Genomic DNA, 24,916 nt, shown 5'->3' with positions numbered 1-24,916 from the left:
GAGGGACTCTTGGTGACCAAGGGTTCTAGGGGATGGGTTACTGGCTGGAGAGAGGTTGGAGTCAGGAAGTTCAGACTTTGAATCTTGTCTCAGATGCTTATTGGCTTGTGGGACCCTAAGTATGTCACATAATCTCTCAGCCTCAGTTTTCCCTATCTGTAAAATGGGCTAATAATATCATCCCCCCTGGTAGGATTGTTGTGAGGATCAATAAAATAGAGTGCCACATGAAGAGCTTTGCAAATGAAGTGTTTTACAAATGTTTGGTCTCCTCCTCCTCCTCCTCCTCCTCCTCCTCCTCCTCCTCCTTTTCTCTTCTTCCTCCTTCTCAGTGACTTTGGACAAACCTGTTTCCTCACCTACAAAAAAGAGACAGAAATACCTCCACCATCAACTTCCCTGTATTATTACAAATCAAATCATATTAAGTGCCTACTTCTAGCCAGCCTCTGGGCTACTGATGGAGGAATCAGAGTTCAAAGGAGAGAGGTCAGAACTTCCTTGTCCCCTGAGAAGTGCAGTGCACATGTGAATTGTCTATGCTCTTCTTTTGCTGACGCTCAGCTTTTTGTCTCTCCTTCCTTCTTCTCCACTAGACAGCTGGGTAGCACAGTGGGTAGTGCTCTGGACCAAAGACTCGGACATTTATCCTCCGTCAGCTTGTTTCCTCACCTGTAAAATGGAGGTAACCGTAGTACATATCTCCCAGGATGATTGTGAGGGTGAGATAATATCTATAAAGCACTTAGTGCCTGCATGTAGCAAGCACTTAATAAATGCTTAAAGTTTCCTTCATATATATGTACATACATACGTATGTATGTGTGTGTGTGTGTGTGTGTGTGTGTGTGTGTGTTCTGATGCAGTAGGACCTGTAGGTGGAAAAGATCTCGCCCAAGCAAACCCTGTCCGATCCCCTTACTTTCTGCCTTGGTCCTCACATCTGTTATTTGTAACCCATTGAAGCTACCCTTTCACTCATACCTGTTGACTTTGCTACCCTGGCCTGTGGGGATGGAGAGCAGCAGTCCAAGACTCCACTACTATTAATTATAATATTAATGTATTTCTTACTATTTTTCTTAGGTTCCTATCTTATTTATTTATTTGTTTGTTTATTTATGTACAATTAAGGGACATAGTAGATAGAATCCTGGAAGATCTGAATTCAAATCCAACCATAGACACTTATTAGCCATGTAGTGCTGGGCAACTAAATCACTTAACTCTGTTCATCTCAGTTATCTCATCCATAAAATGAGCCGGGGAAGAAAATGGCAAATCACATCGGTATCTTTGCCAAGAAAACTCCAAACACAATCATGAAGAGTCAGCCATGACTGAACAACCATGATCTTTTTCTTTTTTCTCTTATTTATTTTCTTTTTCTTTTTTCTACAAAGCTTTTTATTTTCAAAGCCTATGCATAGATAATTTTCAAAATTCACTTTTGTAAAACCTTATTCTAAATGTTTTTCTCCTTCCCTGCCTCCCCACCCCCTCCCCTAGATTGCAAGTAATCCAATATATGTTAAACATGTGTAATTCTTCTATACACATTTCCACAATTAGCATGCTGCACAAGAAAAATCAGATCAAAAAGGAAAAAAAAAATGGGAAAGAATACAAAGTGCAAGCAAACAACCAAAAAAAAGTGAAAAGACCATGTTGTGATCCATATTCTGTCCCCACAGTTTCTCTTCAACAATGATCTTTTTTATATATCACTGATGAAATTTCTGAGTGTTGCGCCTAATTCTATTTTCTCTATAAACCCTGTAGTTTTTATAGCTTGGGTTTGCCTAGAGCAGTGATTTTTAAGGCAGTCATAAAACCTGTTAAAGCAGAACTGATTATTTAGTGTTTCTAGCCTATGTAGAAAAGCAAGCTGCAGTCTCATCGACAGAACAAAGCTTTTGGACTTGGTGGCAAGGTTTTTGAAAGTCCCAGCAACCCATTCTCTCCTAGGGTCGAACGGAGTGATGAATAAAGCTATAACAATAACAACCGCCATTTAAGGTTTGCAGAATTTGTGGTGTCCTTATCTCAGAGGATCATAAAACTCAATTACTCTGAGCCCCCAGGGTCAAGACTCTAGAAAGGTTGAGAGCTAATGTCTGGGCCTAGTCAGCAGTTCTAATTTCTGAGACATCACTAAGAACAAAGCAATCAATGGTCAATGGACTTGGCAATATACTGATGGATCTGGATTAAGCAATGTGTTGTTGGCTACTGATCTTAGTAGAAAGGGACTGGTGAATATTAGGTTATTAGTGTGTGGATTAAGGAAATGGCAAACCATTTAGGGGAGGGGGTGGGGGTGGGGGTAAGAGGTGAAAAATTGGAACAAGAGGTTTGGCAATTGTTAATGCTGTAAAGTTACCCACGTATATATCCTATAAATAAAAGGCTATTAAATTAAAAAAAAAAAAAAAAAAAAAAAAGGAAATGGCAAACCTCTGCCAAGAAAACCCCAAACGGGGTCACAGAGAGTCAGACATGACTGAATAGCCACAGCAATAAAAGTGGGTTAATGGATTCTGGGATAAGTCGGATGGCCAGCCTGCAGAGTCCAAAGCAGGGAGGGGACTCAAGCTTAAGATGCATGACCTCTCTCCAACAGATAAATTGTTTTGTCTGGTCAGTGAATTGTTTTAGATGGTTAGGATTAAAGGAGATGGGGAATGGGAGATTGGGAAATTAAAGGTCATTGGATGATAGACTGAGAATTGTAGGGCAGTCTAGAACAAAGCTTCTTAAATTGTGGGTCACAACCCCATTAGGATTGTATAACTGAATGTGGAGGGGGAATCACAAAATTGTGATTTGTTATCAGTAAATATTTGATTTGTGTATCTATTTTAGATACCTATGTACCCAGGTTGTATAAAAATTTCCTGGAGAAAAGAGATTGCTAATGGAAAAAGTTTAAGACACTCTGCTTTAAAGGCCTAGTACAATTCTCACATTTTATTGCGAAGAAATTGAGACTCAGAGGTTAAATGAATTTGACCAAGGTCCCACAAGTGACAAAAATAAATAAATAATAGAATAAATAAAGACTTAAAGGGATAGCTGGGTGGAGCAATAGATAGAGCACCAGCCCTGAAGTCAGGAGGACCTCAGTTCAAATGTGACCTCAGACACTTAACACTTCCTAGCTGTGTGGCCTTGGACAAGTCACTTAACCCCAATTGCCTCAAGGGGAAAAAAAAAGAAAGAGACACATTTTACTTGTAATGGCACCTTGACCAATATAAGCCCAGTCCTGGGAAGATTCCCAGGGGACCTCCGTGGTAGGTCCAACCACAGTAATCACTACAGAGGAGACAGGATGGTCATCTAAAGAATGGAAAAACTGGAAGAGAAATCCTTAGTCATCTGAGAACCCCATGGGCTGGACATTTCCCTCCCAGGTCTTCTCCTCAAAGGGATAAAGAGTTTGACCCTCTTAGTATAATAGAGCTAGAGAGTGGCTAGCAGACTTAGTGAACCTGCCTCCAGAAATCAGCCATCTTGCACCACAGAGGGGTCCTGCTCTCCACTTCTAATGGTTGTTGCCTGTCTGTGTGCAGAAACTCTAAGACATACATTTCAAAGAAAGCACTGACTTTTAGCAGCTAGGAGGTACAATGAATGGCTAGACTGTTTATCGGTACTAGAGTCAGGAAGAAAAGTTCAAATTTAATCTCAAACATTCTCTTCTTATATGATACTAAACAAGTCACTTAACCGCTGCCTCAGTTTCCACATCCGTACAATGGAGGTAATAATAATACCTACTTCCCACGGTTGTGATTCTCAAACAAGATAATATTTGTGAAGTGCTTAGCAGAATAGCTGGTATATAGTAGGCATTATATAAATAAATACTTATAAATATTATGTAAATAAATTATATGAATATATAAAGATAAAAAGACAAATATCATTATTATTATTACCAGTTATCATGATCTGCTTTGGAAGATGGAATTTCTTCATCTGCAGGTTGCCTTTACCAATGAAATTATAGGGCTAGTCCCTACAATCTTATTGTTATTATGAAACACTGTTAATATTTTTCTCTACTAAATCTTACCCTGATGCCTCCTTGTGATATGGGGATGACCCCATGTTCCTGAAAGCTGGGCCAGCTCTAGTAGGTCCTAGCAAGCAGAAAAGTTTTCCTGGCATGAACTTTGTATCTGTCTTCTGAGAACCATCTCTTCATCAGTAAGGAAGCTGCCAGATTAATTTTGGAGACCACAGGAACTCCTAAAACATCATTTAATACTAAGGGTTTAGAAGGCTTTTGATTTGTGTTGGGAGAAGTGTATCTATTCATCATGGAGAAATAGAGACAACAAGGTAGCATTAGTGGTGGTCTTGGAGTCAGGAAAATGAGAGTGCCAATCTTAGTTTTAGATATTTACTAGCCGCTCAGTCCTGGACAAGGTACTTTCAACTTTGTCTGTCTCAGTTTCCTCACCTGTTAAGGGGGAATAAAAGTACCTACCTCCTAGGTTTGTTGTGAGGATCAACTAAGAATATATTTGCAAATATAGTAGGCACTATTTCCTTCCTCTTTTAATTCCTTAAGAATGATTATTTCACTTAAAAATTATAGTTTCTTTTCTTTTTCATCTCATTTCAATGTTTATTTTGCAATTACTATGTTCAAGGTCTTGTGCTAGGTGCTAGAGAATACAGAGACAAAAGGAAACACTCCCAGCCTTTAGGGAGATTACATTCTGCTTTTCTTTTTAATTAATTTTTATTGTAACTTAAATCACCTAACTCCCTAAAAATGGGGATTGTTATTTGCTTTTCATTAAATTTTTTTTTTTATTTTTGTTTGTCCCTCATTTTTGAAGAAGAACAATAACATGAAAGATGATGGTTTGATTCGTGGGTGAACTGGATTTAAGTGGGACAGAATTGAACAAAGTTATTAGCCTCATTCTCTCTTCCAAAGTTATTGAAGAGATAAAAGTCTGCAGTGGATGACCTTTGGGTCTTTTACGTCTGACCGCGTTTTAAACTCTTCACAGAGCCCATTTCAGCTGCCTGTTGTTCTCACCCATCCATTCCACCAAGGAGTCTTCACATGTTTGGAGTAGACATTCCCTTAACTCACTGACAAGTTTGTGGCCTGCTGGTTACCCTCAACCTGCTTTCCCATATAGCAGAGTGACTTACCAGAATGTGTCCCCTGCACATACTATAGTTCTTGGAATCACAAGAGTTGGGCGAATCAGGTGGACACCAAAAGTGGAATATCAGCCCTGAGAAGGGCTCTGCAACTCTCATACCAGAGGTATTAGTCCTCCTGGGATGCCCCCAAATGGGAATAATACTAGAACCTACCTCCCAGGCTTGTTGTGAGGATCAAAACACCTTAGCATAGGGCTGACATACAGGAGGCTCTATATAAATGTTAGGTATCATTTAATAATTGATAAATTTTGTTTTTATATCATCTTGTAATAAAGAATAAACAAGAGGAAGAAAAGTAATTCAGCAAAGCCAGACGATAAACCAGCTACTAATAACATACACTATTTTCTACATTGCCTCCAGAGAAGTGAGGAAAGTCTTTTTTTCACCTCTTTTTGGGACCAAGCTTGGGCACTCTCATTACATGGCATTCAGTTTTGTTTTGGTTGTTATTATTCTTTTCATTTGCATTTAGGTAGTCATCACATATGTTGTTTTCTTCATCCTGCTTATATCACAAAGATATATTATTCTCCTGGAGAATGCACGTGTACACATTTGAGTATCTTTAAGATAAACTGAAGGGAAAGAACATTGACAACTAGGAGGGAGCAGGGAAATATTTGTGTAGAAGATGGATGGCTCCTGAACTGAGGAAAATGAAGATTCTGAGATGCAGAATTGAAGAGGAAGTCCATTCCAAATATAATAGATGTCTTGGGCAAATTCAGAGAAGAAAGAGACAAATATGGTCCTAGTACCCAAAACAGGAAGAGACAGAGCAGAGAAAGAGTACAACAGATGAATTTCATGAATAAATATTGAGACAAGCCTTTTAAATAAAATATTTTCAAGGAGATTACAATAATATAACCAGGAAATAATTGATCTTATTGACCAATAATTAATTGACTAAGATTCAAACCAGAGTTGTGAGGAGAGTCCATTGATCATAGGATTAGAAATTTAGAACTACAAAGGGTATTAGACATTATCTAGCTTTACATGAGGAGAAGCTGAGACATAGAGCTCAAGGTCAAACAAGATTTACTATTGCATAAAGAGTGGAGCTAGGATTTGAACCCATGTCCTCTGATTCCAAATTAATTGCTCTTTCTCATTAGGAAAAGATAATTAATCATATAAACCATAAAAATAATAACAACATACCTATTTCAATACATCCTGAAAATATTTTGCCATATATTGTCCTCATTTATATTTCAAGTTAGAGGCATGGAAGGCCCTTTTTTAGCATGATGAAAAGTGTATTTCTAAAATGAAGAACTGGCATTATTTATGCAACCCCACCCAGAGACATCTTGCTATGGAAACCAATGGGCTGGAAGATGTGTACCCATGACTTATAAGTATTCTGGTTAAAATGGTGACATGGAAGCTCTTCTAGGAGCCCAGCAAAGATATAAAAGGGCAACAGAGATACTCTTCTATCTGGGTTGCACAAGCATGTTTGTGTACATGCATGTGTGCATAAAGGAACACACACACATACACATATACAGTTAGAAATTTGCAGGAGCAGACAACACAGAAGTCAGTGCTGGTTCTGGCAAACTGGACTTGCAATTGAGGGGTCTATGTCAGAATAGCATCTGGGCACAAATCTAACTCTCAGCTGGTTACTACAAAGGGAGACAGAATCCAGCATTCTGGATTAGGCTTAGAGAGTTGTTTATGGCATCAAGAGGTAAGTGACATACCCTTATATATCAGTCTCCAACTGATATATCAAACTTCAATTCAAGTCTTCTTGGCTTCAAACTTAATTTTCTGTCTCCCAAATCTACTGCCTCTTAACTCTCAAGGAGTGGACCTGATGAAAAATGGAATGGAGCAAACAGAACATCATGAATCTATTAGCACACTTCTCTCTCAATTGTTCAATATTTCTTCTAAAATATGGTACCCAGAGTTGATGATAATGTTCTAAATGTTGTATAACTAGATGGTATGTCATGGACTCTATCACATCATCCCTTGATCTGGACATTATATTACTTCCCTGTATTCTCCCATTCCATCCTTAGCCCTTACATGTAGATCACACTGTCACTGTGTTGATATTAGTTTGCATTCATTACTAGTTTTTTTTCTTTTTCTTTTTTTCATGTGTGTATCTTCCCTCTCCCCAAATAAATTTTCAAAAGGAAAATCAGAGATATATTTTCTATTTTTGTTGTTGCTTTAAAGTGAAAGATCAAGTGAGAAAAGTTGGCTGGATCAAATTGTAGAGAGCCTAGAGTTCTAAATGAAAGGGTTTTGACTTTATCTGAAAGACACAAGGGTGTTTTTTGAGAAGGGAGAAGACATATTTGAAGTGTCCATGTTAATTTGATGGCTTAAGAAGGGAAAAGCCAGGCTTTCAGGAAGTCTATTCTATAGCAGATTCCGTCTTTACAGAGACTGCAATGTGTGGAGAAGACAAAATCCCACTGTGTTCCCTGTCTGCTACCTGGATAAAAAGCCATTTGATTCAGTAAAGACAAATGTCTCTTAGAGGATCTTCATTAGAGTTTTCCCCATTCACATGGCAAAATTGCACAAGTTTCCTCAAAGGATGCGGCCACAGAGATCATTTTGTTTAACAAGTCTGTGATTATTATTATCAACCAAGGCACGAAACAGGGAGGGAGGCTTGCCAGGGTCATTTGCTACCAAATTAAAGGAAGAGGTCCAGGAGAGAATTTGAATGGAGGAGGGATGAGATTCTAGGGAACACATGTGACTGTGCAGTATCTCCCGGCTCTGGAATTGTGGGGTCCAGGAGTCCTTTCTTTCCTGTGGAAAGACTCATCCCTGGGTACAACCTCTCTACTAGGCTCCTGGGCTTTGGGCATTTTCAGACTTCCATGTCCATAGCTAGTGATAGTTTTCTCTTGATTCCTTCCTTCCTTCCTTCCTTCCTTCCTTCCTTCCTTCCTTCCTTCCTTCCTTCCTTCCTTCCTCCCTCCTTCTTTCCCTCCCTTCCTCCCTCTCTTCCTCCCTCCCTCTCTTTCTTCCTCCCTCCCTCCTTTCTTCTCTCCTTCCTTTCCTCCCTCCCTCCCTTCCTCCTTCCCTTCCTTTCTTCCTTCTTTCCTCCCTCTTTCCCTCTCTCCTTTCCCTTGTTCCTTTCTTTCTTTTGCCAGAGATCACCATCCTAAACCTTTATTCAGCCTTGAGTGGCTGATCTCTATATGAGTCTGTATCTGTCTAGTGTCTGTGTCTCTGCTTTCTCAGCTGCTGGGTGGGGTATCTCCAGGGGATTGCTGGTAAATGTTTAACACTTCCCCTCCTGCAAAATATATTCCAGACACAATTTTAAATTTAATCTTCATCACTGACATTTTCTCTCACTTGTAGAAGTCTATACAATTAGCAATTAAAAAAAAATAAGCCTTGATTTGTAGTGTTTGCTGATTTCCAAGTGTAAATACTCATGCTGAAAATTTAACAATCACTAGATAGGTATTGTCTCTGGTAAGTCCTGGGTGTCTCCCTCTGGGTGAGTAGCTCTGATGCTAACTGACATAGTCAAGATGGACCGGGAAAAGGTGGGGAAGATAATCAAATTCCCCTTATTGCCCCTGAAAGGCTGAAGGAAGGACTGAACTCTTCCTTTACTGCTGGCTCCAGCCTCAATTGATGAATGCTGGCTCTTTGCTGGGCTTAGTTTTTTGTTGTTCATCCTTAGTTCTCTAAGAAGACCAAAGACGGCAAGAGGATGATGTCTTGACTTGCAGGTGAAATAGATTTAAGTGAGGGAGAGCTGTGCAAAGTCACCAGTCTCACTTTCTCCTCCAGAACCATCTGGGTCCAGGGGCAAGACATAAATCAGAAGACTGAAGATGGCCCTGGATGCAGTGGGAGAACTTGGTCTTTTTAAACTAAGATCTTTCCCAGGTCCTGGTTTATTTAAGACCACACCCATTCAGTAGTTAAAGGCTAAGTTAGCATTGAGGCAGAGAGATGGCTTAATTTATTATCACAAAAGAAACCTGAACTTAGCTATTAAAAGCCCAAGGAATTGGACCAGTTTTTTTTTTTTTCATTTCCAGCCCCCACTCCCAATCCCCACTCGCTCAGTCAATCCCATTGCTGCTTCTGACTTAATCAGACACAGTATTTTCATACTGCCTGGTGGGATTACTGGTTCTTAACACTATTACCATCTCAATATCTTGTCATCTGTGATTACATCCCCAAAATTACATCGTGGGTGGGGGGGAGAAATACACACACACATATGTGTATATATATAAACTCAGCATGCACATTTGCTTTTGTCTTTAATAAATAGCAAAATTATATGTATACTAAAGAATTGTTTTAAAATAAATTTCTTTATGATTTAATATCAGTAAATTTTTGACTTAGATATCTATTTTATATAACTATATACCCCAGGGTCATGTAAAAATTTCTTGGGAAAAAGGGGTTGTGAATGGGAAAAGTTTAAGATGCCCTGCTCCAGACAAGTATCCCAAACTATACAAGATACTAACCCACGTTGGAAAAGAAAGTTTCCTCATTTGGGATTTTCTAGAACCTTAGCTGAGTGCTTTAAGAATGACAGAGGTGTTGGAGGATGTATTGGACAGGTGAGACACTTGAGGAAAGATGACCTATTGAAAGGCTCCTGAAGTAGCTCAGGTGAGAAGTGATTGGAGTCTAGTGAATGGAGATTGGGGCGGGGATGGAATCAAGAGATACTGAGGAGGTTGAATCAGCCCACGACAATTTGCTTGTAGTGAGGGAGAGAGTGAGGAAGTAAGGATGCAACCAAGAAACCTGGGAAACCTGGGAGATTGGAAGATCAGAGGTATCTTCAACTGGAGATGAGGAAAAGGGGTAGATTTGGAGGAACAAATAAGTTCTGTTTTGGACATGTAGAGATCAATATGGCTCCAGGACATTAAATTTGAAATGTGCAATAGGCAATTTGTGATGTAGACTAAAGTTTGAGGAAAAGGCAAATTGGTTATGTAAACATGGGGGGGTCATCAACTTGGAGATGACAAATCCATGATAATCATTGATAAAGTCAGTAAGAGACCAAATGGAGATATGTAAGAGAAGAGGGTCTCTGTCAAAGTCCTGGGAACACCTTCAGTTAGGGGGCATGATCTTGATGACAATTCAGCAAAACCCTGATCCTAAACAGTGGTTGGGCAGGTGGAAGGATGACCAGGACAAGTATAAATTGCTATCGTGGAATAGTAAGTGGATGGAGTGCTAGTTTTTGTGTCAAAAATCTCTGGGTTCACACCCCCACCTCTGATCTTTTTTCTTTTTTTTTTTTTCCTGAGGCAATTGGGGTTAAGTGACTTGCCCAGAGTCGCACAGCTAGGATGTGTTATTAAGACCAGATTTGAACTCAGGTCCTCCTGATTTCAGGGTTGGTGCTCTATCCACTGCCCCACCTCTGATCTTTATTACTTCAGGAGTCTGGGCAAGTCACTTAACTTTTGTGCATCAGGAGTCATACCCTAAATTTGGTCAGATATTGAAGATACCAGGGTTACTCATTGCATCCCAAGTCATTGCCAGCCATCTTGATTTTGTCTTGCCACTCGATTTCAGTGATTCTGGAAGAGAGCGTTAGGCTGAGCCTCGCTGAATTCATTTCGATCCAATTCACACACAAGTCTAGATGTCACCCATGGTGTCTCAGGTCCCATTCAAAAATAAACCCTAAACAACACAGATAGAACTGATGGAGGGATTCTCCTGTACCTGAAGTTCCCTATGCTCATGACTTATTATTAAATTTTTGGAGACTTGTGTTCTGATCATGATTCTACTACTAGCTAGCTCTAGGCCCCAGGTCACTTAACCTTTAGAAGTTTTAAAGTTCCCTAAGCTTCAAATTTCTCATCTGTAAAATTTGAAGGCTGGACCAGATCAATCAATTAACAGCCATTTATTATGTATCTCCTGGGTGCCAGGCTCTGTATAGATGCAGGAGATACAAATACAGAAAAGGAATAATCCCTAAGAAGGCTGATGACTTTGCGAAGCTCTGTCTCACTTAAATGTAACTCACTTGCAAGTCAAGACATCACCCTCATGATGTCATTCCTCTTTGAGGATGAAGGGCAAACAAGGACATCTAATAAGGAGTTTGTTTTCTAAACAGAGATAATAAGGATAGGTGGACAATATGCAGGATAAAGATAAAAATAATAAATTAAAAAGTAATTAAGTATAAGAGAGTTGGAAAGGGAGGGCTTCAGATGTTGGGGATGGGGAGGGTTAGGGAAGTTTTTACAAAGAAGTTCTTGAGTCGCCTTTTGAAGGAAAAGGAAATTCTCTGAGGCTGAGATAAGGAGGGCATTCATTCCTGCCACAGTCAGATCTGTGCTTAAAAAAAGTCATTTCGGAGGCAGTTATTTGGTGTAGTGGATAGACCACTAGCCCTGAAATCTGGCCTCAGACACTTAACACTTCTTAGCCATGTAACCTTGGGCAAGTCACTTAACCCCAACTGACTCAGCAAAAAAGAAAGAAAGAAAGGAAAAAAGAAAGAAAGAAAAAGAAAGAGAAAGAAAGAAAGAGAAAGAGGAAGAAAGAAAGAAAGAAAAAAAGAAAGAAAGAAAGAAAAAGAAAGAAAGAAAAAGAAAGAAAGAAAAAGAAAATCACTGGCATAGGAATGGGGGAAAATTTAAGGCAGTTGGAATAATCTAGGCAAGAGGTGATCTGGGCCTGAAAAAGATGATGGCTATTGTAAGAGTAAAAATGTGCTGAGGAAGAAACATCAGGCTTAGCATCTGATTGGAAATGTGGAATGAGAGAAAGTGGGGTGTCATTCTGAGAGACTGGAAGAATGGCAGTGCCTTTGACAGAAATGGGAAATTTGGAAAATGAGTGATTTGGGGAAAAGACAATGAGTTCTGCTCTGGCCATGTTGAATTTGAGATGTTTATAGGATGGCCGATTTGAAATGTCCAAAGGGCAAAGGAAGATGGATTGAGGCTCAAGAAGAGATTGGGGATGGATATATAGGTAGTCATAATAACATCTGGATTACCCACCATACTGGTTTTGTAAGGATCAATGAGACAAATAAGTAAAGCTTTTGGCAAGCTTTAAAGCCCTAAATGTTAGCAGCTATTATTAAATCCCTTCCCTATTCAGCATCTTGTTGTCTGAGTGACAGATGGACTGTTTTCCTTATCTCTAAAGCAGTGTTAAAATAATACCCTCAGTTCCTTCCAGGGCTGTTGTGAAGGTCACAAGACACAATACACCCAAAGCTAGTGTGAAATAGCAGCCAATTATTGTGATGCATATGCACAATAAGTATTGTGATACATACACACACACACTGATTTGCCATTCGTCTTAGTGGGGGAGTGATCCCACCAATGAAATGAAAGGTTCTTGCCTTCTTCACACATAAACACATATGCTTTATGGATATCATTTACATGTATGCAAGTACTTGTCCATCTCTATGTTCCATCTTCTCTATGAGAGGGTAAGCTTCTCTAGGGGAGCGATGTTTTTGCTTTTTTGTTACATCCCTGCTCTATAATAATGCTTGTCAATTAATTGAGCCTCCTGGCTCCATCTCATTTAGCTGAAAATAACATTGTGATCATGTAAGAATAAAAACAGAGTCTTCTGTGTTGCTTTAAAGTCTATAAAATGCTTCATAGGTGACCTCATTTGAGCCTCCAGCCAACCTTATGAGGTAGGTACGTCCTACAGGTATTATTTTTCCCTTCACAGAACAACATCTCAATTAATAGGAGAAGGACCAGGAATATGTGGAAGATCCAAGCCAACAGGACTTTAAAAAAATCTGTCTGGCAAAGAAAATAGAGATAGTGGGATGAACATTTTTATCTCAAAGTAAAATGATATTTTTGCATCAATTTCCTGGTCTAATTTTATTAAGCACCTACTATGTGTCAGGCAGTTAGATGGCCGAGTTACTCACCTTCCGCAATTGAAATCTGGCTTCAGACATTTATTAGCTGTGTAATCTTGGACAAGGCATTTAATCCTATTTGCCTCAGTTTCCTCCTCTGTAAAATGAACCTGAGAAGGAAATACTCCATTATCTCTGCCAAGAAAACTCCAAATGGGGTCGGACACACTGAACAACAACAAATGTCGGTCAATGTGCTGGGCACAAAAAATGGGGGAAAAGAGCCTGCCCTCAAGGAACTTATAATCTATCCAGGAAGACAATTTATACAGGAGCAGAGAGCTAGAGAGAATCGCAGAAGCCTCTTAGTGGAAGGCATCTTCATACATAGATATTAAGTGACAATATTTAGAAAGTTAAGTGCCCAAGGTCACACAGGTTGTGATTGAAGGGGGATTTGAAGCCAGGTGGGCAGACTCCATTACCCATTCGCCTGAGTAGCCACTCTATAAACAAAATTAGTGCGACAGAATTTAGTGGAAAGCCCCGGGACCACCGGGGGAGGGGCTAATCAGGAAAGTTACTTAGCTGGAGGTGGGGGTTCAGCTGACCACTGATCCTAAAGGTGGGGGCGGGGAGTGAGGGCATGCTAGTCTCCCGGCATAGTCTCCAAGTAAGAGGAGATGGGAGGCTGCGACGACACCCTCCCAGAGTAGTTAAGTAACTTGTCCTGTGTCACACAGCTTGTTAGGATAGAAAAGGCCACTGGACTCGGAGATATTAAACTAGCTAAGTGTCTCTGGGCAAGTCCTGGAACTCTCTGTGCCTCAGTTTCCCCCCTGGAAATTCAGGGGGTTGGTCTCAATGACTCCTCAGTTCCATTTTTGACGCTACGCTCTCGCCCCTGCCACAAGTGTGTGTGTGTGTGTGTGTGTGTGTGTGTGTGTGTGTGCTGTGTGCGTGCGCGCGTGTGTGCGTGCCTGCACACATGCGGAGGGGAGGAGAGGGGAGCCGAGGGGAGGCCCGCCCTCTCCTCACACCCCTCTCCAGCCGGCGGCTGCCTCCGCCCGCACTTTGACAGCTCGTGGGTGCAGGCGGCCGGGGGCTGGCCCGGGGTCCCTCGAGGTGCCAGGGCGCGGACGCTGGCTCTGCGCGGCGTGCCGCCAGCGCCCCCGGCTCTCGCCCGCCCGCGCGCGCTGCCCAATCGCGGGCTCGGCCGCCGCCGCCCAGGTCCCCCGGGGGCAGGAGCCGCCGCTGCCGCCGTCCTGGGAACCTGCCGCGGCTGCGCTGACTGCGCGCCCTGCTAATGGCTGAGCCGCGGGGCCGCTCAGTGTGGCTGTAGCAGCCGGACGGAGCCAGAGACGTGCCCGGAGCCCCGGCGCCCACAGCCAGCCGCCTCCTCGTCGCGCCCTGCGCCCAGGCCGGGCCGGGCCAGCCTTGGCCGCCGCTGCCTCTCCTCGCCTCGCCTCGCCGCACCGTGCCCCCCGCCATGGTGTCCTGGATCATCTCCAGGCTGGTGGTGTAAGTAGGCTTCCTTCCTCTCGCCCGGGGGGCAGCCCGCGTCTCGCGCGCCCTGCCCCTGCCGGGCCCCGCCGAGCCTCGGCTATTAATACCCGGCGGCGCCGCTAAATTTAGGAGGGGAGGTACAGAAAGGAGCGGGGCTGTGGGCACCGGGAGTCGGGAGAGGGCAGGAGCAAGGCGGGGCACGCGGGTGCTGCATTGGGGGAGCGGGGCAGAGGCGCACCCTGTTTCTGCGGGAAGCCCGGTGCCTTGCGGGAGCATTTCAAAGGGCTCCCTGCTGCGGGAGGAGGGCACGAGGGGGACCCCGCGGGCTGGAGGAGGTGGATGGATTTCTTTGCCCTGGGGTGGCCAGAGTCTTCCTCCTCTTTGAGGGCTGCCGCCCACCCCCACCCCCTTCCCTCCCCGGGTCTTTGTTTTCCCGGGCTGGGCTTTTTGTTTGTCGGTTTTGTTGCGGATGGCGGGGGTCGAGGGTCGGGGGGGGGGGGGGGGGAGGGCCCGGGCAGCAATTCAGTCAGTCCACCTTCTTTAAGAGAAATATCCGGCTGGGTTTGTCCAGTGCCGGCCAACAAGCTTTGTCGAGAGAAATTGACAGCCGGGGGCTGGAAACTGACTAGGGGGCGCTGCCCTGAGGGGTCCGCCCGGAGACTGGGTGGGGGAGACGGCGGCGGAGGCGGGGCTCTCCTTGGGTGGTGGATTTTTTTTTCTCCCCTGTTGTTGTCTGGTTATTTATTTATTTTTTTTAATGACCTTTATGTCTTGCAAAACGACAGATCGCGGTGTCCCCTCTGTTTTCTGCATCCTAATGACCCCCTCGCCTTGTGGGGCAATGCCGGGGGAGGGCTCCCTGCTGGAAGCGCCCCGGCGGGGACGGGAGCTGGGTGGGGTGCAGGGGCGACGCGGCTACTTTGCGGGTCTGCAGGAATGTGTCGCACGGGAGCGCCTTCCCCAGTGACAGGAAGACAATGACAATTGGGACCCAAAGGGCGCTGTGGCTTGAGAGGATGATGGAGGGGAGGGGAAGGGAAGGAACCTGTGGGAATACTCCAAAGGGTGTGTTCCCTGTCTTTCTCCGAGCTTCAGAGACGCATGGGGGGGGGGGGGGGGGGGTCACTTCTCAGGGGCAGCGCTGAGTCTCCCATGACTTATTTTCTCTTTGGAAACGGCCCTGATGCGTCTGGGTGTGACATTTTCATCTTGTACATCTCTGTCCGCATCCATTTCGCCCTCCCGCACGGTAGCAGCTCTGATCTTCGATCTGCCTTTCGGAATGGAAGAAGTCAGCTCTGAGAAGGCCTCGGGGCTTTCCTTTGTCTGAGGGAAATGTACCATGGGGTCTTTGATACAATATCCTTCTCTGATTCTTCCAGCCTATTGCCAAGACTCTCATTCTATCCTAATGAATCTTCCTTGTTTTCCCCTTTCTTCTCTCTGGAGATACATAAAAGAGTAGCTCGTCCCATTCCGGGGCTGGAAGGGCTGGTCATCACTGCTTAGCATCTGCCATTTTTCTAGGCTTTCCAGACCAAGACGGGTTGGTCTCTTTCCCTTTTGGCCCCCAAGTCATTTGATCTGGGCCCATCTGCAGCTGTTGCTGACTGCTGTTAGGTTTGTGTGTTATTCCAGGAGGCATGTTAAATATTTAGACGATTTCATATGGATTGGAGAGCTGGGCATGAATAATACAGGGCAGCAGAGCTGCGGGCCACTGGGAGGGTCTGATTCATTTTCTGATTCTCTGGGGCATCCTTTCCCCATCACAGAGTAGTTCTCGGATCTTATCTGCCAGGAGGGTCATGAGGATAAGGATCCCCTGGAATTGAGAGGGGGCATTTGATCTCTGAAGTATTTTGGCCTTGGTGGGAGGGAGGGGCTGTGGTCACATTCCCAGCCTGCTCACATCCTAATCTCCTCCAGAGGACAAGCTGGAAAAGGTGGAGGAATTAGAGAATCACAGAATTTTAGAAGGGGGAAGGACCTTATCACTCACTGATCTAGTCATTCCGCTTTGCCATCATTCTGGGGGTTTTCCCTGACCTCAAGGGTCAAGGTATTCATTGCTCCATATTTTTCCTTCTGGGACCTAATAGAACAAATCTAATCCCTCTTAAGTGTGCCAGTCTTTCAGATATTTAAACACAGCTCCTCTCATGGGCTTCTGGAGTATAGGATAAACATATTGTTGTTTAATTGTATCCAACTCTTTGTGACCCTAATTTGGAGTTTTTTCTGCAGACGCTGGAGTAGTTTGCCATTTCCTTCTCCTGCTCATTTGAGAGATGAGTCAGAGCTAAGTGACTTGCCCAGAGTAACTCAGGTCAAATTTGAACTCAGTGCTTCCTGACTCTATTTTGATCCCTAACCCACAAGCCTTCTTCTCATGTGACAAGGATTCAGAGGAAGCTAGGGGCACAGAGAAGGGCAGATGCTGGTAGTTATGTGACCTTGGCAAATCATTTAACCCGTGTGCCTCCGTTTCCTCGGTTGGAATGGAGATAGCAATAATACCTTTCTCCTAGGGTCATGGTGAGAATCAAATGAGATAACATTATAAAAAGTTCTTGGCACAATGCTTGGATGATTAATAAATACACGCCTATTTTCTTCTCCATCTTGCTTGCCCTACTCTAGTTTATCAATGCCTTTCTTAAATTGTGTTGCCCAGAACTGGCCACAATGTTCTGGGTATTCTCTGGCCACAGGGCTCTCACCTCCAAGTTCTAGGTATTGTCCAACTGCAGGGCTCTCACCTCCCAGTTCTGGGTATTGTCTGGCTGCAGGGCTCTCACTCCAAGTTCAAGGAAGCTTTTATGTCTCTCACTGCAGCCCCAGTTAGCTTTTTCACTTGCCTCATCACAATGCTTCCTCTTGGTGACCTCTAATAATAATAACTCACAATTCTATTGTGCTTTTAAGATGGTGATATCATTATCCCGGCAACAGTAGTATGAGTTACCTAGCGTACCTAATACCTAATGTAATTACCATTATCTCATTTTATACATAGGTATACCTAAGTAAACTGAGGCTCAGAGAGATTAATCAGTTAAGAAGTGTCTCAAAAACTGGTGAAAATTGGTCTTAGATGTTATTCAATCAGTCAGTCAAAAACATTTATTAAGTGCTTATTATTGTCAGGTATCGTGCAGAGCACTGGGAATATAAAAATAAGCAAAACACAGGCTGGAATTTCTTCCCTGCTGTGCTGCTTCCCAGGAATCTGGAGAGATCTTGGGGCGTTTTCTGTTGCTGTTCAAAATAAGATTGGACAGCAACCTGGGATTTCATTTCATTATGGAGAATCCCTAGTAAGGAAACAGCTCCTTCTTTACAACCTGATCTTTGAATTACCCAGAACACTAAGTGGTTTGACCAGTCAGGATGGATCGATCAGGTTTTGAGCTCAGCCCTCTTTGTTTTGAGGCAGTTCTCTATCCATTATGTGTCTCGCTGCCTCTATACAAAATAGCACAATTAAATTATTCCTCGGAAGATCTATTATCACCAAAGGTGACAGTGGTTTTTCAGGATATTCAGTGCAAAATCCAGACAGACCAGGAGTTCTATCTAGATGGTGAAGTTCTTCAGACACAGCTATTCCTTCTACACAGGGACTTTCCTCATTGTGGTTTTGATATTGTGCGTCAGCGTAAGAAATTAAACGGGAATTTGGGGAGGAGTTTTGCGGAAGCCATAGATGATATACAAAAATCAGCAGATGACACAGAAAAAGTTTAGAAATTCAGGAATATGTAAAATAACTGCATAATATTGTATAACATCAATGAATGCTCTGGTACAAAGGAAGGACCAAAACATTTTTACACAGATTTTCCAGATCTCTAGGGTGCCACGCCTCTAATCCTTTGGATGTAGAAGGGATAACTGTATTCCTATTTGCTGCTGCCCTGAAGGAGGCTATCAACAGGGAGGCAGTGAATGATAGGTGTGAAAAAAGCATTCATTTTCCAACATGAATAATATGTTGCTTTGTTTTGTTTGACTGAACATTTTTTTTTTTTAAACAAGGGAGATGGTTCTTGGGAAATGACACTGATTTTTTTTTTAATTATAGCTTTTTATATACAAAACATATGCATGGGTAATTTTTCAACATTGACCCTTGCAAAAACTTGTTTCAATTTTTCCCCTCCTTCCCTTCACCCACTCTCCTAGATGGCCCCTAGTCCCATATGTGTTAAGTATGTGACATTGATTTTTAAAAGCATGAATGAAAACATTTTTTTTTTTTTTAAAAAGAAAGAAGAAAAGAGAATGCCTACAATAAGATCCAGGGGCAATTTTACTGTCATCCGAATAATCCATAAAGGAAAAATTAAATGGGTGAAAAATTCATACTGTCCTGGTGCTGATGTCAATTAACTTACAAGCACTTATTTATCAAGCTATATTCTAAGCACAGTTCTAGCCCTGGGGAATCCAAAAGGAAAAGTAAGTCAGTCCCTACCGGCAAGGAGCTTGTATTCTATCAGGAGATAGAAACACAGGCTTACATATATATAAATACAATATATGTGCAGTTGAAGGGGCAGCCCGATGAGCTGGTACAACAATATATATAATTTGGACATCACTGCAGAGGAAACAGGAGCTGGCCCCAAAACAAGACTGAGTTGGTCTGCCTCAAAGAAATTGTTCCATGTTTTTAATGATGTCTTGCTACTCTCTGCTATAGCACCGATATTCTCTTAGGGGAGAGGTGCCATGATTTAGTGATGGTTGCATTTGTAGACCTAGACTCAAGTGATGCCTTTGCCAGTGACCATGGGCCAGTGATCTCCCTTTGAGAGAGTTCCTTTCCCAGACATCAGCACTCTGGTCCCCTGGCCAAGTCACTTTATCTCCAGTGTCTCAGATTGTCTGATTGGAAATCACAGATGAGCTGCCAATGTTCATGGGGCAGAGAATTTCTCTACCGACAATCCCTACATAGATAAAACCTCAGATCTGGGCCCAAAACAAAGCAAAACAAAAATAAATACACAGGTTTGGCCTAGATCTGAGATTTGAACTAAGTAGTAATTTTCTCTAAGTGCAGCTCTGACCATGTGACTTCCCTACTCAATCAACTCCAGGGACTTGCTTTTGTCTCTGTGATAAAATATAAATCCCCCTTTTAGCTTTTAAAGTTCTCTACAACTTGGCCCTGACCCATCTTTCCAGTCCCATTTGGATTTTATTCCCTCCTTTGCACTCTGCCGTCTAGCCAAATTGAGGCCAATTTCCCCTCTCTATTTCCCCCTCTCCGTGTCTTTGGCCAGCTAACTGCCAGGAATGCACTTCCTCCTTCTATCTCCCAGGGTCCCTTTCTTCCCCTAAGACCACATAGCCTTTCCTGATTTTCCCGTACCTTCCTCCCAAATTACCTTGCATTTAACTACTTTGCAGTTATTGCAAATAAATGTATTTATTCTCTTTATTTTCATACTGCAAATATTTATAAATGCTTGGTAATTTCCTTTCTATTATTCCCTTAGAATAAAAGACCTTAAAAGTAGGAGATATTTTATTCTTTGTAATTTATTCCCAATAACTGGCAGTCTAGTGTATAGTTGATGCTTAATAAATGCTTGATGGGGCAGCTAGATGGTGCAGTGGATAGAGCACCAGTCTTGGAATCAGAAGGACATGAATTCAAATGTGGCCTCAGACACTTAACATTTACTAGATGTGTGATCCTGGGCAAATCACTTAACTCTAGTTACCTTTCAAAAACACAAAAATAAAAAATAAATCCTTGCAGCCTAATAGAGAATATCTAATTGGAAATGTTCTCCCCCAAGCATATTAGTGACGAGTAAACCATCCAGGGCATAAATAGATGAAAAGAGAGATTAGGAGGAGAGAGGGCTTTATATTGCCAGAGGGAGTGAATGATGAATCAATAAAGTTGTCTCTGATCCCTAAGACTTCCTGAACCTCCATTTCCTAATCTATAGAGTGAAAAGGTTGAACTAAATGACTTCAAAGGCCCCTTTAGAGATTTAAATTTTACAATTCCCCATTTCCCTTAATAACTACCATATGACTCTATCTAAGCTGTCTCTGAAGCTATTTCTTCTATCAGTCTCCAGTATTATTTCCTCGGGAAAAGAACCCCTTTACTCTGTCCTAAACTGATCTCTAAGAGTCAAGGGGAGTTATTTGTTTAATCACATATCTCCCTTGTCTTTTGTTCTCCTCTCTTTAGATTGTTAGCATAACTAAGAATTTTAAAAGTACTTAGATCTTAAGATACAAAGGAGATTTGGGAGTTCTGGCCTTTGAGGCAAAGAAGGCAGAAAAGCTGATTGTGTACGCGTCCACAGGGACAGAGAAGCTATCGGTCAATGAGATGGACAGTAAGTCCTGGCAAAATTCAAAGATGGTTAATTCAAGAGAAAATTCTTGAAAATTTAGAAAAGAAATCGATGATCACAAAACTAGCAAAACTTTATGTCAATCAGTAAGTGACAATTAAGTGCCCACTTTGCCTAGCGTTTCAGCTAGAATGAGTCCTTCCAGGTTAACCTCACTTCTGTTTTATATATTTGGAGTTTGTCGATTGATAGGAAATGTCTAATTGGAAACATCCTCCCCCAAACATATTAGTAACTAGAAGGGATTTATAGTTTGAGAGAACTGGGGTACTGAGAAGTCCATGACATACTCATGGTCACACAGCCTTCAATCCAGGTCTTGTTGGGTCAGAAAACTTGGTAATGCTACCTGGATACAGTTCATAGAACTCCATGAGCTTAAAAGAAACCTAAAGACACTTGACCCAGTGGGCAGTGGAACACTATCAATCCATTGACAAAGAGGGTGAATGTACAGGCTAGATAGAGTTTGCCTAGATTTTAGATATTTGGTAAAGTATCTCACGTCGTTTCTTGTGGAAAGGATGGAGAGCCATCAGTGAAATGGTGGTGCAATCAGCTGAATTTGGAAGTAGTTAAATGACCAGATTCAAAGAGTGTTTAATGTTCCCAAGTCATCTTGGCAGCAGGTCTCCAGAGAACAGCTCCAGAGACTTCTGCTTGGCTCATTTTTAAACAATGACTTGGATAAAGGCAGAGATAGCATGCTCATCAGATTAGCAGATGATACCAGCTGGAAAGGAAAGGTAACAAACTGGAACAAGGACTTGGGATGCAAAAAATCTTGATAGTCCAGAACTTTGGGCTGCATATGATAAGTTGAAATTGAGTAGGGATAAAGCTTACTTGACTTGGATTCAAGAAATAGCCTTCACAAATCCAACCAGTAAGCATTTATTAAGCACCTAGGCAATGCTAGGCAGTGTGTGCTCTGTAAGCACTGGGGATACAAAGCAAAGTAAAAAAGCAAACAAAGTGTTTACCCTCAAGGACCTTGAGGATATATATATATATATATATAAAATAGGAGAGACACCATGCTAATGATTATGGACAAGCAAGATTATTTTAGAGAGAGCAATAGTATTAAAGGACATTTTGGAGAAGGGCTTCTGGCAGAAGATGAGGTTTTAGCCAGGATTTGAAGGGAGCCAAGGAAACCAGACGATAGTGATAAAAAAGGACTGAATTCCGGGCAGGAGGAGCAGCCAGTGAATGGGAGATGATGTGGTCAGAGCTACACTTAAAGGAGATCAATTTGACAGCACAGTAGTGGATAGATTTTAATAGAGAGAGATGAGGCAGAGACACTAACTATTGCAGTAGTTCAGGACCTTCCCATAGAGGAGGTATGATGAGACCTCAGGTTGTCTAAAAAAAACCAACAGTAGCTAAGAGAGTGAATTTGATCTTGAGCTTAGCTTTCAGGAATAAAGAGGTCTGTTTTCTGCCTTGATCTATGGTCAACAGGAGTATCATGTTTAGGTGTGAGCCCCACAGTTTCTGAAAGACATTCATAAATGGAGTGCATCCAGTGGAGACAACCTTGGTGATAAAGGGCCTTGAGGCTATGTCACATAGGGATCTGCTGCAGGTATTGGGGAAATTTAGACTTGAAAAGTTATTTAGGTGGTGCAGTGGATAGAAAAGTCAGGAAACTTCATCTTCTTGAGTTTAAATCTAGCATTAGACACTCACTAACTGTGTGATCCTGGACAAGTCACTTCATTCTGTTTCCTCAGCTGTAAAATGGGCTGGATAAGGAAATGGTGAACTCTTCCAATATCTTTGCCAAGAAAACCCAAATGGATTCACAATGGGTCTGACATGATTGAAAGTTGACATAACAATAACAAAAACTTTGAGAAGAGAAGACTTGGAGGTTGTGATAGTTCATGATAGATAAACATCAAGTTTTTTTTTTTTAATAGCTCTTATATGACAAAAGGATTAGACGTGTCCTTTATGGCATTACAGGGATGAGCTAAGTATAATTAGTGGGAGTTCCAATAAGATGAATTTATCTTGATGTTAGAATAAACTTCCTACCAATTAGACCCGCCTTGTAGTAGAACAGTCTGTTTGTGAAGGCAACAATTCAAATAGAGGCTGGACGATTGTTGATAAACGCTAATTCAGACCCCAGGAGGACAAATCAACTGAATCATACCAGTAACTGACAAATCAGATCATACAGGATAAAAGCAAAGACAAAACAGCAGTAATACCCAGGCCTGAGAGCATCATCCCATGTCACTGCTTGCCAGCAACTTTAATGCAAGTTTTGAGTGATTCATATATGCAATTTAAGCTATTGCAATTTCTATGATATTTACTACTTGGTCAGCTCTGAAATTATTTCAGAAATATTATTATTATTTCAGAAATAATTATTATAAATCCAATTATTCTCCTGGATCATGACATCAGCCAAGAAGCACAGGTCTCAGGATGCACAGGGAAGACTTGTGACTACTATACAGAACCCTTTGAGATTTGTGGACTGGAAATAAACCCAACTGAATGCCCTTCTTTCTTGTTACCCTTTTTTGGGAGCCCATCAAGTTCAGATGGGATTGGAATCAAGTCAACAAATCAGCAAGCTCTCATTAAGAGCTTATTATGTGGCCGGCACTATGCTGTGTTAAGAATACAAAGAAAGGCAAAAACTGTTAGTTCGTGTTCTCGAGAATCTCAGTCTAATGGATATGTCAAGTAAGGGAAATATGGAGATAATGTCAGAGAGGAGGCAGCAGCATAAAGGGGATCGGACGCATCATCACTAGCAATTTTTATGTGTGAACTAAGGCAATTCAAACAGAGAGAGGAAGCCTGGCTTGGGAAACTGTCGTCTTTCCAGGCTGCTGGAGCATTGGCCACAGCTTGGAGGAGGGGAAGGGAAGGAAATAATATATAGAAGGACCACCCATTGTTGGTGATTGTATTGTAGTAGGACCCAAGGACTCTCGAGGATCTAAGTTGAGGAAAGACTGGCTGCTGGCGGGGGTCTGGCTCACAGGAACTCTGCCCCCAGACTCTCAATAGTTTAAGAAACAAGCATTTATTAAGTGCCTGCTGTGTACTAGGCACTGTTCTATTTGCTAGAAATATAAAATCAGAAAGTAAGACAATCCCTCCTTTTAAGGATCTTAAATTCTACTATGGGGATACAGCATATTTTCAGACAAATAAATATAAGCTATATATATCAAGTGATTGGGGTGGGGGGAACATTAAAAACTGGAGTTTTTTGGCAGAGTCTTCTTAAAGCTTTATTATTTGTATTGAGACTTTAGGAGAGCCAAAGGTTCCACATTGCCAGTTCTTGGCTTGGAGAGAGACGCTCATTCATTTTTCAGTCACAGAGAGAGCACAGGAAAAGTGACATTCCAAAATGGTGCCCCTAAATTTTCTCTCCCCAGCACAAAACTCTGATAGTCTTATCCTTGTAGAGCTGATTGAGTTAGCTCAGCAATGAGCATGGCTAGAGCACAATCAATGACATTCAGAGAGGTTAGAACTTCCTTTTGTGGGTTTTTTCCCCCCTTTACAATGTAAGTCCTCGAGACTTCTCAAGAACAGTTCTCTGTCCTCCAGAACAGGAACTATTTTTTGCCTTTCTTTAGTTTCTCCAGTACTTAGCATGGTACTTGGCATATTTTTTTTAATAATAGCTTTTTATTTTCAAAATATATGCAAATTTAGTTTTCAACATTCACTCTTGCAAAACTGTTCTAAATTTTTCTCTCTCCCTTCCCTCATCTCCTCCCCTAGACCGAAATAATCCAATGTACGTTAAACATGTACAATTCTTCTATATATATGTTCACATTTATCCACAAGAAAAATCAGATCAAAAAGGAAAAAAAAATGAGAAAGAAAAAAAAGGAAGCAAACAATAACAAAAAGGTTAAAATTCTATGTTGTGGTCCACTTTCAGTCTCCA

The 24,916-nt window shown here is 42.0% G+C and overlaps 1 protein-coding gene across 3 annotated transcripts in view; it reads left to right on the top strand.

The window, feature by feature from the left end:
- The first annotated feature begins 14,047 nt into the window (after nucleotides 1–14,047).
- The window catches only part of REEP1 (receptor accessory protein 1), a 125,155-nt gene continuing 114,286 nt past the window's right edge, over nucleotides 14,048–24,916 (top strand). Inside the window, exon 1 of one of the 3 annotated variants that reach the window (XM_031949796.1) lies at nucleotides 14,048–14,593. In XM_031949796.1, coding sequence (XP_031805656.1) covers nucleotides 14,562–14,593 — 32 coding nt within the window. In that variant the 5' untranslated portion in view covers nucleotides 14,048–14,561. The remainder of the gene's footprint in view (nucleotides 14,594–24,916) is intronic. The other 2 variants (XM_031949798.1, XM_031949797.1) reach the window with 2 other exon arrangements.

The sequence above is a fragment of the Sarcophilus harrisii genome, chromosome 2 (genome assembly GCF_902635505.1).
Source record: "Sarcophilus harrisii chromosome 2, mSarHar1.11, whole genome shotgun sequence".
NCBI lineage: Eukaryota > Metazoa > Chordata > Mammalia > Dasyuromorphia > Dasyuridae > Sarcophilus > Sarcophilus harrisii.
This window is presented reverse-complemented; position numbering and strand designations above follow the sequence as displayed.